Below are 13722 nucleotides of genomic sequence, written 5' to 3'. Positions count from 1 at the left end.
AAGATCAGAATGAATGGTGGATTGGCCGCTGTGGGTGAAAATCCAGCACATATGTATAATTATTTAACTACAGGTACTGTAGATGTGAGTTAAGATAGTTGTAGCAGTAGAATATTTATTGTCCGTTAGTTTACTCCAATCAGGTTAGGATGGTAGGATCGCTAGTTTACTCCAATCATGTTAAGATGGTAGGATCGTTAGTTTACTCCAATCAGGTTAGGATGGTAGGATCGCTAGTTTACTCCAATCATGTTAGGATGGTAGGATCGTTAGTTTACTCCAATCATGTTAGGATGGTAGGATCGTTAGTTTACTCCAATAAGGTTAGGGATGGTAGGATGGGAAGTATATTAAATGATCTAGTGTTCAGCGAAAAAAACAACACAATGTCAAATACAGGTAGCCTAGTCAAATACAGGTAGCCTAGTCAAATACAGGTAGCCTAGTCAAATGCGAGAATTCCAGTACTGGTCCGTATGTAGCCAAATGTAGTTGCTGCTCATTCCGTTGGATAGAAAATTGCTTAATGGTTAAAAAAAGTAATAAAAGGCAGAACCGCGTCCATAGAGACACATACCAGCTCTACTAGTAGTACTGCTACTACCAGCAGTACTACACCTGCACCTGTCGACGACACAAGTTGCTCTGCTTCCACAAGCACATCCAATGGATACACACACACGATGGCATACGCAATATGCAGACACGTACACATGGATTTTGTACTGTATATACAATTGAAGTCAGAAGTTTATATACACCTTAGCCAAATACATTTAAACTCAGTTTTTCACAATTCCTGACTTTTAATCCTAATAAAAATGTCCTGTTTTAGGTCAGTTAGGATCACCACTTTATTTTAAGAACGTGAAATGTCTGAATAATAGTAGAGATAATGATTTATTTCAGCCTTCATTTCTTTCATCACATTCCCAGTGGGTCAGAAGTGTACATACACTCAATTAGTATTTGGTAGCATTGGCTTAAAATGGTTTAACTTGGGTCAAACAATTTGGGTAGCCTTCCACAAGCTTCCCACAATAAGTTGGGTGAATTTTGGCCCATTCCTCCTGACAAAGCTGGTGTAACTGAGTCAGGTTTGTAGGCCTCCTTGCTCAAAAATGCTTTTTCAGTTCTGCCCACAAATGTTCTATAGGATTGAGGTCAGGGCTTTGTGATGGCCACTCCAATACCTTGACTTTGTTGTCCTTAAGCCATTTTGCCACAACTTTGGAAGTATGCTAGGGGTCAATGTCCATTTGGAAGACCAATTTGTGACCAAGCTTTAACTTCCTGACTGATGTCTTGCGATGTTGCTTCAATATATCCACATAATATTCCTTCCTCATGACGCCATCTATTTTGTGAAGTGCACCAGTCACTCCTGCAGCAAAGCACCCCCACAACATGCTGCTGCTATCCCCGTGCTTCACAGTTGGGATGGTGTTCTTCGGCTTGCAAGCCTCCCCCTTTATCCTCCAAACATAACGATGGTCATTATGGCCAAACAGTTCTATTTTTGTACGATTTTGTACAAAAAGTATGATCTTTGTCCCCATGTGCAGTTGCAAACCGCAGTCTGGCTTTTTTATGGCGGTTTTGGAGCAGTGGCTTCTTCCTTGCTGAGCGGCCTTTCAGGTTATGTCGATATAGGACTCGTTTTACTGTGGATATAGATCCTTTTGTACCTGTTCCCTCCAGCTTCTTCACAAGGTCCTTTGCTGTTGTTCTGGGATTGATTTGCACTTCTCGCACCAAAGTACATTAATCTCTAGGAGACAGAATGCGTCTCCTTCCTGAGCTGTATGACAGCTGCGTCATCCCATGGTGTTTATACTTGTGCACTATTGTTTGTACAGATGAACGGGGTACCTTCAGGCATTTGGAAATTGCTCCCAAGGATGAACCAGATTTGTGAAGGTCTACAAAGGTCTTGGGTGGTTTCCATCATTTTCCCATGATGTCAAGCAAAGAGGCACTGAGTTTGAAGGTAGACCTTGAAATACATCCACAGGTACACCTCCAATTGACTCAAATGATGTCAATTAGCCTATCAGAAGCTTCTAAAGCCATAACATAATTTTCTGGAATTTTCCAAACGGTTTAAAGGCACAGTCAACTTACTGTATGTAAACTTCTGACCCACTGGAATTGTGATACAGTGAATTATAAGTGAAATAATCTGCCTGTAAACAATTGTTGGAAAAATTACTTGTGTGTCATGCATTAAGTAGATTGCCAAAACTATGGTTTGTTAACAAGACATTTGTGGAGTGGTTGAAAAACTATTCCACCCTAAGTGTATGTAAACATGTATTTTTAATAAATGTATTGTAATGTATGTTTGTGGCAGGCTTACAATGATGGCAAAAAACAACATTTGAGAGTGTGCTGACCCTGGTGCTAGAGGGGGTTGAATGTTTGAAGGGGTACGGGACTATAAAAGGTTTGGGAACCACTGCCCTAGATAGACCATCAGGTAGCTCTACTCTGTTAATTAAGAAAACAGAAAACCTACACTTCCACAGAGACACAGTAAAACACAGCATGGAACGGGGACAGATAGAGAGACAGAGAGAGAGCGACAGAGAGAGAGCGACAGAGAGAGAGAGCGACAGAGAGAGAGCGACAGAGAGAGAGCGACAGAGAGAGAGAGCGACAGAGAGAGAGAGCGACAGAGAGAGAGAGCGACAGAGAGAGATTGAGTGAGAAAGAGAGAGATTGAGTGAGAAAGAGAGCGAGAGTGACAGAGAGAGAGAGCAAAAGAGAGTGAGTGAGAAAGAGAGAAGCAAGAGTAAAATAGAAAGAGAAAGGGATTGAAGGAGGCAGTAGATGACAAATGCAATTACTGCAATAACCATCTCACACGGTAAACTGAAGAGAAACCAAGCTGACATGGAAAAACACTGCAGCCCACTGTAAGAGAAGCAAGGATAACTATCACAGGGTCACAGGAGGTTGGTGGCACCTTAATTGGGGAGGACGGGCTCATAGTAATGGCTGTAATGGAATAAATGGAGTGGTATCCAGCTCATCAAACACATGATACAATTCCCTTCATCCCATTCCAGTCATCAATTTGAGCCGTCCTCCCCTAACCAGCCTCCTGTGAGCAGGGTTAGGAAGTTAACTGAAATTCTAATTCCAATTTCCATCAATGCTTCTCTATGAGAAAGAACGGAATTGGAATTTCCTCCTGAATTGACTGAAATGGAATTGACTTAATTGACCTTAGGGTGCACATACTAGCGGAAGTTTCCTTAACTTGAGAGCTTTGGTTGCAAATCTACTAGCTCAGTGTCCTTATCTTGAGAGGTTTAGGATGCATATCTACTAGCTCAGTGTCCTTATCTTGAGAGCTTTGGATGCATATCTACTAGCTCAGTGTTTACATTGAGAGGTTTGGGTGCATATCTACTAGCTCAGTGTTTACCTTGAGAGGTTTGGGTGCATATCTACTAGCTCAGTGTTTACCTTGAGAGGTTTGGGTGCATATCTACTAGCTCAGTGTTTACCTTGAGAGGTTTGAGTGCATGTCTACTAACTCCGTGTCCTTAACTGAGAGCTTTGGGTGCATATCTAATAGTTAAGTGTTCTTATCTTGAGAGGTTTGGGTGCATATCTACTATCTCAGTGTTCTTAACTTGAGAGGTTTGAGTGCATGTCTACTAACTCCGTGTCCTTAACTGAGAGCTTTGGGTGCATATCTAATAGTTAAGTGTTCTTATCTTGAGAGGTTTTGGGTGCATATCTACTATCTCAGTGTTTACCTTGAGAGGTTTGGGTGCATATCTACTAGCTCAGTGTCCTTACCTTGAGAGGTTTGGGTGCATATCTACTAGCTAAGTGTTCTTATCTTGAGAGCTTTGGGTGCATATATACTAGCTAAGTGTTCTTATCTTGAGAGGTTAGGGTGCATATCTACTAGCTAAGTGTCCTTACCTTGAGAGGTTTGGGTGCATATCTACTAGCTAAGTGTTCTTACCTTGAGAGGTTTGGGTGCATATCTACTAGCTCATTGTCCTTATCTTGAGAGGTTTGGGTGCATATCTACTAGCTAAGTGTTCTTACCTTGAGAGGTTAGGGTGCATATCTACTAGCTCAGTGTCCTTACCTTGAGAGGTTTGGGTGCATATCTACTAGCTCAGTGTCCTTACCTTGAGAGGTTTGGGTGCATATCTACTAGCTCATTGTCCTTATCTTGACAGGTTTGGTTGCATATCTACTAGCTAAGTGTTCTTATCTTGAGAGGTTTGGGTGCATATCTACTAGCTCAGTGTCCTTATCTTGAGAGGTTTGGGTGCATATCTACTAGCTCAGTGTCCTTATCTTGAGAGGTTTGGGTGCATATCTACTAGCTCAGTGTCCTTACCTTGAGAGGTTTGGGTGCATATCTACTAGCTCAGTGTCCTTACCTTGAGAGGTTTGGGTGCATATCTACTAGCTCAGTGTTCTTACCTTGAGAGGTTTGGGTGCATATATACTATCTCAGTGTTCTTACCTTGAGAGGTTTGGGTGCATATATACTAGCTCAGTGTTCTTACCTTGAGAGGTTTGGGTGCATATCTACTAGCTCAGTGTCCTTACCTTGAGAGGTTTGGGTGCATATATACTTCTTGATCAAGGCATCAGTAGGCTGTGTGTAAAGGCTCAGAGCGTATTTGAGGGACTTGAGGTCAGGGCTCTTCTCAAGGAACGTCTTCTTCAGACCGTTTCCTCCGGCGTGGAAATATTGCTACGGAAAAGAGAGAGAGAGAAAGGAAAAAAGAAAGAATGAAAGCCAGAGCCACTTTATTCACTGTCTTCAGTCTTCAGACCAGAAGGAGAACAGATATAATCAGTACATTTAGCCTGCTTGTCTGTCCCGTAAAACAAAAATGCTGTATATGTATGTTAAAAGACTCCAGAGTGGCGCAGCGGTCATAGGCACTGCATCTCAGTGCTAGAGGTGTCACTACAGACCCTGGTTCGATCCTGGGCACAACCGGCCGTGATCGGGAGTCCCATAGGGCGGCGCACAATTGTCCCAGCGTTGTCCGGGTTATTAGGGGAGGGTTTTGTCTGGGTAGACCGTCATTGTAAAACAAGAATTTGTTTTTAACTGACTTGCCTAGTTAAATAAAGGTCAAATTGAAAATTGAAAATATATGCAGACAGACAGATCCTTTTTCTTTTCTGGGATAGTCACCTGTTGAAGTGTCCTGGAGGTAGGACTACTTTTTTAGAATTGTCCCCCCAGTTGAGCACCTGGTTACCCTTTTTGTTAAAGCTGGGCTGAAGTTTACTTGGGTAAGCCTTCATTCACCATATTCATTTTAATGTTGGTTCCTCAGATCAGATTGAAAACATACATGTTCTTGTACCTTTAAGTCTTCTGACCAGACTGACTGTATAGGAGACTGTGTGGGAGAGATAATAAGCATGTTTGCTTATGTAACAGCTGTCAAACTGCTTGTATAACAATACATCTTCCTCCCCCCTAAAGTCTGCTACTTGATCTCGGGTCCTCTGTCTTGCAAACACTCGACAACACCTGAGCCAGCTACATCACTGAAAAAGCTAGCAATTCAAGGCATTTCAATCTGAGGAGTGAGGTTACCAATACAACTTTGGTACACTCAGACCAGATAGAACACGTACAGAGTTAATGTACTTTTCACATCTTCAGACCAGACTGTGTGGAAGACTGTGTGGGAGAGGTAATAACTATGTATGCTCATCCAGGCTGGCAGCAGTAGGCCTAATAAAAATGTACTCTGTACTGTTGCATTAAGACAGAGGATAATTGCTTAAAGCCCTGCCACATACACACACTCCACCCCCCCACACACTCTCCACCTCACTGGAGTTCATGAGTTCATAGGTCATCCTCCATTGGCTCTGGAAGAAGAAAGTCATGTTGAGATATAATCCAGTCACTGATGCATTATGGAATATCGGATACAGACTGAAAACAGTGGGTGAGTCAATGAGCCAAAGCTGCTCAGAGTAAATGATCCTAAGCGCTGTAGCTCTGTGTTCCAAATGACATCCTATTACCTATAGCAAACTACTTCTGATCAAAAGTAGTCCTACATAGGGTATACAGTGTCATTTGTGACTAAGCTCTGTAGCTCTGCTGCCTCGGCAGAATAGGCACAACCCAGATTCACTCTGAAGATACCATACTGTAGGTGTTGATGAGGGAAGAATGGCAGAGAAACCATCAAAGACATATCCAACACAACACCAACTCTAAGAGCTAGTCCACACAACACCAACTCCAAGAGTTAGTCCACACAACACCAACTCTAAGAGCTAGTCCACACAACACCAACTCCAAGAGCTAGTCCAGACAACACCAACACCAAGAGCTAGTCCACACAACACCAACTCTAAGAGCTAGCCCACACAACACCAACTCCAAGAGCTAGTTAGTCCACACAACACCAAGAGCTAGTCCACACAACACCAAGAGCTAGTCCACACAACACCAAGAGCTAGTCCACACAACACCAACTCCAAGAGCTAGTCCACACAACACCAACTCCAATAGCTAGTCCACATAACACCAACACCAAGAGCTAGTCCACACAACACCAACTCCAAGAGCTAGTCCACACAACACCAACTCCAAGAGCTAGTCCACACAACACCAACTCCAAGAGCTAGTCCAGACAACACCAACACCAAGAGCTAGTCCACACAACACCAACTCTAAGAGCTAGCCCACACAACACCAACTCCAAGAGCTAGTCCACACAACACCAACTCCAAGAGCTAGTCCACACAACACCAACTCCAAGAGCTAGTCCACACAACACCAAGAGCTAGTCCACACAACACCAACTCCAAGAGCTAGTCCACACAACACCAACTCCAAGAGCTAGTCCACACAACACCAAGAGCTAGTCCACACAACACCAACTCCAAGAGCTAGTCCATACGACACCAACAATAATATAAACAACAAAACATTTTTTTGTCACATACACGGATATGTGTATCATATTATCATCTCACCACCACCTGAAAAATCACATTTCATGGGGAATCTATGCTGGTTTTGCTTTTCGCGTTACATTTATCTCAAACCATTTAACACCATACAAATGTTCCCTCTTCAGAATTCCATTATTTTTTGTTCCATTTCTTTATCTCTGTCTCTATCCTTCTCTCTCTCTCTATCCCTCCCTCCCTCCCTATCTATTTCTCTTCCTCCCTCTCTCTCTCTTCCCCTCCCCTCTCTCTCCTTCATTACTGAAGGCATAAAGTCTTTAACCGGTCCTGCATTCAGCCTGTGTATCTCTGCTAGTCTCTCTCCCCCATTTCTCCCTGCTTCCCTCCCTCTCTCTCTCCTCTCTCTTCCTTTAAGTCTTTAACCAGTCCTGCATTCAGCCTGTGTATCTCCGCTAGTCTCTCTCCCCCATCTCTCCCTCCCTACCTCTCTCTCCCCCCTCACTTCCTTTAAGTATTTAATCAGTCCTGCATTCAGCCTATGTATCTCTTCCACCTAAAGGTATTACTTAACTGTGATTGGCCAGAGTCTCCTGGAAGCATTACTGAACTCCTCTAATTGGACATTCTCCTCGGAATACTGGTGGAGAGAATTCCACAGCATGACGGATCTAAACAGGGAGCTGGTGTCCATGGAGATGCAGGAATCAATTAGCTTCTGTTTCACGGCGCTGCGTTGAGTGTTCACACAGACCCCGGTCTGAACTCCTGTCTGTGTCCCAAATAGCACCCACAGGGCTCTGGTCAAAAGTACTGCACTATGTACTGACTGCATCGACTCCTCTCAGCACCTCTACTCCTCTTAAAGACCTTACAACCCTACCATCCTGTTAAAACAGTCACCACTCTACAATGATCCTTTAGGTAAACTCTCATTACAACCCTACTACCCTGTTAAAACCCTGTCCATCTCTCTTTGCACAACATTACAGAAAGGTAGGAATCGATGGTTAGAGGGAGAAAGGAATGAGGGTAGGGATGGAAGGTGAAAGGTAAGCATCGATGGTTAGAGGGAGAAAGGAATGAGGGTAGGGATGGAAGGTGAAAGGGAGGGAGGTATGGAGGAGGCATGGATGGATTGAGAGAGGAATTGATGGAGGGATGGATGGAGGCTGAAAGGGATGGAGGAAGGGAGGGATGGATGGAAAGAGAGAGGGATGGTGGGTTAGACAGATGGAGGGAGAGACAGATGGAGGGGGGAGAGAGGGATAGATAGAGCGAGGGCTCTCCATTACCTTGATGGTGGGAAGGACAAGGTCCATGGCTGCACACTGTCTTGGTGTCAGGCTACGGGCTTCCTCTCTGATCACATGGTCCTAGAGCGGAGAGAATAGAAAGAGATAGATTCATCAAAACATGTTTCCATAACATTCCTCTTGGAGAGGACACACACACACACACACACACACACACACACACACACACACACACACACACACACACACACACACACACACACACACACACACACACACACACAGAGATTACATTTCAGATGTCTGCATATGATAAGTTTGCTATGTACATTGTAATGGAAAACTGTTATTTAAATGTTAATTTGAGGTATTATCAACTGTAAAAATGATAGAGCATTGTGGGGAAATAGCTGTATTTCAAAATGGTACTGTAATTCCACCCAGAATACAGTACCATATCTTTGGAGCGCTAAAAACATTTTGACCACTAGTGGGTTCATGGTATAGTTGTTCCTTGCTTATTAACATATTTTAAGCGTACTGTAATACTGTAATAATAATTAATTTAGGAGCAGAGATACAGGGACTTCATTAAAAACAGTTCATCTGTGTTACAGACAGATTGGAAAGCAACCACGATTATGTAATATGATGAAGACTTGGCCAGTTTAGTCATGGGTTTATAGCATGAAGTGAAGTTGCATGACTAGGGTAGGAGTGGGCTGTTTTAGCAGAGATGACCTCAATCTGGATGTAATCACTATGAGAACTAACCAACTAACACAGATCTACTGCTCTGGAGGATGTACGTTGTGTACTGTGTGGGAGTCCAACTTTTGATAATCACAACAGTGTGTGTGCATGTGTGTGTTTACTGTAGCTGTGCTCTGACGGACTAGAGATTGCAAAAACCCAGAACTGCCTATTAAACTCTGTTTTTATCACTCACTCACTCACTCACTCACTCACGGTGTGCCCCAGACCTACCTTGAGTTTGGATAGCTGTCCCAGGTCCTTGGCAGCACTGAAAATCATCTGGGCTCCTTGCTGTGAGGAGAAAAGACAGACAGGGTTATATCCTATATATACACATTTGAAGCACTTTCATGCTGAATATAATGTGAAAGGAAACACAAAGGTGGTACAGTAAAGGATATTGTTTTTGATGTGTGTGTGTGTATTTCTAGGGGGTTTAGGGTTAAAGTTAGAATTAGTGTTAGAATTAAGTTTAGGGTTAGGGCTAAGGTTCGATTTTGAGGTAAAGGTTAGGGTTGTGGTTAGGGGTTAGGGAAAATATAATTTTGATCAGGACAGAATTGTGTCTCCCCACAAGGTTAGTTATACAAGACTGTGTGTGTGTGTGTGTGTGTTTGTGTGTGTGTGTGTGTTTGAGAACATCCCTTCTGGGTGTTGTCAGCCTTGTCAGTGTTGCCTGTTGGAAAAGCAGGTTTGCCTTTTCATTCTTCTATCCAGGCGTCACTAACATTTCCTGCATGACTGACACATAAAGAGAGAAGGAGACACCATCTTGTCCGAACTTTGTAAATATCCTCTATGGTGCATCTGTGTTTTGTAAATATTTGTGTGTGGGAGTGTGTCGGTGTGTGCACATTTACAGACTAGAGGATATTCCAGCCAGAGGTAGGCAACCTCGGTCATGGAATGTTGCAGATACTGGACTGTAGTGATTTTTCCGTTAGATCGTTTTTTGTTTCAGTCCTGGGAGACCAGATAGTAGGTAGAATTTAGCCCAGCTCTGATATTGGCCAATTATCTCATTTGGCTCCTGCTGGGGGCAAGTAAACACTTCAGTACCTGTAGCTCTCCAGAACCACAGCTACCTACTTCTGCTCCAGTGTAAGAGGTTCTCCCATCATGGTTAGAATAGTTTCATGACTTACAGTGGTCATTGAGAGGTGTGAGGACTATCTGTCTCTCTCTCTCTGTGTGTGTGTGTGTGTGCGTGTGCGTGTGCGTGTGCGTGCATATGTGTTTATATATATCATCTTACAGTCTGGCAATTGAGAGGCGGTAAGACTATCATTCTCTCAATGGTGTTGAATGTGTGTTTGGTGTGTGTGTGTGTTTGGTGTGTGTAACATAACATCTTACATTCTGGTCATTGAGAGGTGGTAAGACTATCATTCTCTCAATAGTGATGAGGACGATCTTCCACAGTTCCTTCAGGACTCGTTTCAACACCGTCTTCTCACAGATCTTTGCAAATAAAATCAAACTGCAAAGCAGAGCAGAGCAGAGACAGAGCAGAGCAGAGAGACAGAGCAGAGATAGACAGAGCAGAGAGAGACAGAGCAGAGAGACAGAGCAGAGAGAGACAGAGCAGAGAGAGACAGAGCAGAGAGACAGAGCAGAGAGAGACAGAGCAGAGAGAGACAGAGCAGAGCAGAGAGACAGAGCAGAGAGAGACAGAGCAGAGAGAGACAGAGCAGAGAGACAGAGCAGAGAGAGACAGAGCAGAGAGAGACAGAGCAGAGCAGAGACAGAGCAGAGCAGCGACAGAGCAGAGCAGAGAGACAGAGCAGAGAGAGACAGAGCAGAGAGAGACAGAGATAGAGACAGAGACAGAGATAGAGATAGAGATAGAGACAGAGATAGAGATAGAGATAGAGACAAAGATAGATACAGAGACAGAGCAGAACCAACAGTCTAAGTCAGATGTAAAACCACAGCAGAAACACAATCATTAGACTTTCAAATCAACATTTTTGAGATGTTTTGAGACCTCTATAGTAGTCTAATGTCAAGATTAAACCCCATCCCACGACATCTGTTGTGTAGATCCAGCTACATGCCTCCAGCCCAAAGATAAAAATAGAGTAAACCAGGAAAAACAGGGAATTAGACCGTGCTTATCTTTGCAATGTATTTGTGATGAAGGCGTATAGCTGGATTTACACAACGGATGTCGTGGGATGTGTTTTCATCTAGAAATTAGATTACTTTAGAGGTCTGAAAACATTTGACAAACTTTCATTTATGAATGAAATGTCCCTTTAACAAAGTTACAGACGTCACAAGCCACATACGTCACAGGGCCTATAGGAAGACAACAGGATCAAACACAATCAAGGGTGAAGTTCAAAAAGCCATGATATGTGGAATAAATGCATCAGCTTCACGTGATAATCTCAGTGAACGGAAAACCTTGGTTCAGGATTTCGTTTAGCATATTATTAAGAGGATTCTACTGTAATACCCCATTGGCCTCGATGTTGCCGTGAGTGTCTGAGAGAGAATCACACAGCTTATGCGATGGATGTCAGAGTAGAGAAGATAGCCTACAAGATAATGTTGGAATACATACAGCTTCCTGTTGAATACTGGATTGAATATCAATATGGATGTTGCCACTCTGAAGTAGAGAAACACCTACAACAATAACGAACACACAAAGGCACGCACGCACTCACACACACCTAAATATGCTGAGAAACACAAGCCCTAACTATATACAGAGACACAAATGACACACGCAGATGCACGTACACACATAAAAACAAATACATGTTTTTCATTGCACGTGTGTGTGTGTGTCAGTTTGTGTGTTTGTGATTTTTGTGTATGTTCTCCTCTACCGCAGGGGGAGTAGTAACATCAGTATTGATATTGAATCCAGTGTATCCATAACATCTCCTGACTCATTATTATGCGGAAAAGAGCCCTATCATCTTGCCTTTCCACAGCATGGACCTACTCTAGACCTACTCTAGACCTACTATGACTGGGATAATCAACTAGACTCTTGAATTGATGGTCAGGGGGCCGGAACAATATTACAAATCATTTGTAGAGAAGCCAAAACAGATACAATATTTAACTAAAACATAATAATATCAAACCTTGCTTACATTTGTATACAATCACATATACAGCTAACTGCCAAAATAATGGAAACACTTGAATAAATTAGGGATACAAAGTATATTGAAAGCAGGTGCTTCCACACAGGTGTGGTTCCTGAGTTAATTAAACAATTAACTTACAATCATACTTATGGTCATGTATAAAATGATTGGCTGGCCATTATTTTGGTTACCATGGCTTTGCCCCCAAAATATGACAATGACCCCATTCAAAGGACAAAAGTGGTCACTGAATGGTTTGGTGAGCATGAAAACGATGTAAACCGTATGCCATGGCTTTCTCAGTCACCAGATCTCAACACAATTGAACACTTATGAGAGATTCTGGAGCGGCACCTGAGACAGCGTTATCCATCACCATCAACAAAACACCAAATTATGGAATTTGTTGTGGGAGAATGGTATCGTATTCCTCCGATAGAGTTCTAGACACTATGAATCTGTGCAAGGTGCATTGAAGTTGTTCTGGCTCGTGGTGGCCCAACACCCTGTTAAGACACTTTATGAATCTATGCAAGGTGCATTGAAGTTGTTCTGGCTCGTGGTGACCCAACACCCTGTTAAGACACTTTATGAATCTATGCAAGGTGCATTGAAGTTGTTCTGGCTCGTGGTGGCCCAACACCCTGTTAAGACACTTTATGAATCTGTGCAAGGTGCATTGAAGTTGTTCTGGCTCGTGGTGACCCAACACCCTGTTAAGACACTTTATGTTTGTGTTTCCTTTATTTTGGCAGTTACCTATTATGTGAGGGAATACTTTGGAAAATATTTCCACAATTATTAAAATTAATGTTATTATTATTATTTTGCTCAGAAAATTGAGGGGCCAATAGGCCGACAGTTGGGGAACCCTGTAGTAGGCTAGTTGGTTACCTAACCCAAGGCTCTAACTAGAGGGCTGCAGAGATCAGAGATCGGGTCCTGACAGAGATTACTGCTGGGCGGTGGACATTTTTTATGCTGCGGCTGGGAGCGGGCGGCCAGATCAGACAATTTTGGGGTTCAAATGTTTTTGTTGTTGTCACGTTCTGACCTGTATTTCCTTTGTTTTGTATTTATTTAGTATGGTCAGGGCGTGAGTTGGGTGGGCAGTCTATGTTTGTTTTTCTATGTTTTGGGTTATTTCTATGTTTCAGCCTAGTATGGTTCTCAATCAGAGGCAGGTGTCATTAGTTGTCTCTGATTGAGAATCATACTTAGGTAGCCAGGGTTTCACTGTGTGTTTGTGTGTGATTGTTCCTGTCTCTGTGTTTTGCACCAGACAGGGCTGTTTTTGGTTTTCCACGTTTATTGTTTTGTAGTGTTCGTGTTTATCTTTGTTTATTAAACATGAATCAATATAATCACGCTGCGTTTTGGTCCGCCTCTACTTCACCCCAGGAAAACCCTTACAGTTGTCCCCAGATTATTTGGAAACAGTTGTCTTTCTGTTTTCTATGCTTTATTAGCCTACTGTATTTAAAGAACATCTCTGTTGCATTATTCACACACTCAGAATACGCTGCATCAAGTTAAGTAGCCTCCCTCTCCTCTTCTAGTTGGGCGTGCAAGATCAAGTGTGCACCCCCTGATCAATCACAATTAATAAACTATTTATATATATATATATATATTTTACCATCACTGTTAGTGCACCAACAAAT

At 42.8% G+C, this 13722-nt stretch overlaps 1 protein-coding gene across 2 annotated transcripts in view; it reads right to left on the bottom strand.

The window, feature by feature from the left end:
• The window catches only part of LOC139385090 (protein unc-13 homolog C-like), a 235673-nt gene that overhangs the window by 50144 nt on the left and 171807 nt on the right, over positions 1-13722 (bottom strand). For both annotated transcript variants that reach the window (XM_071130138.1, XM_071130139.1), the window contains 4 exons: positions 10305-10428; positions 9180-9239; positions 8232-8312; positions 4588-4735 (listed from right to left, as the gene is read on the bottom strand). In XM_071130138.1, the coding sequence (XP_070986239.1) occupies positions 4588-4735; positions 8232-8312; positions 9180-9239; positions 10305-10428 (413 nt within the window). The remainder of the gene's footprint in view (positions 1-4587; positions 4736-8231; positions 8313-9179; positions 9240-10304; positions 10429-13722) is intronic.

Source organism: Oncorhynchus clarkii, chromosome 26 (assembly GCF_045791955.1).
Source record: "Oncorhynchus clarkii lewisi isolate Uvic-CL-2024 chromosome 26, UVic_Ocla_1.0, whole genome shotgun sequence".
NCBI lineage: Eukaryota > Metazoa > Chordata > Actinopteri > Salmoniformes > Salmonidae > Oncorhynchus > Oncorhynchus clarkii.
Note: the sequence above shows the minus strand (reverse complement) of the source record. Positions and strands in the feature narration are given on the sequence as shown.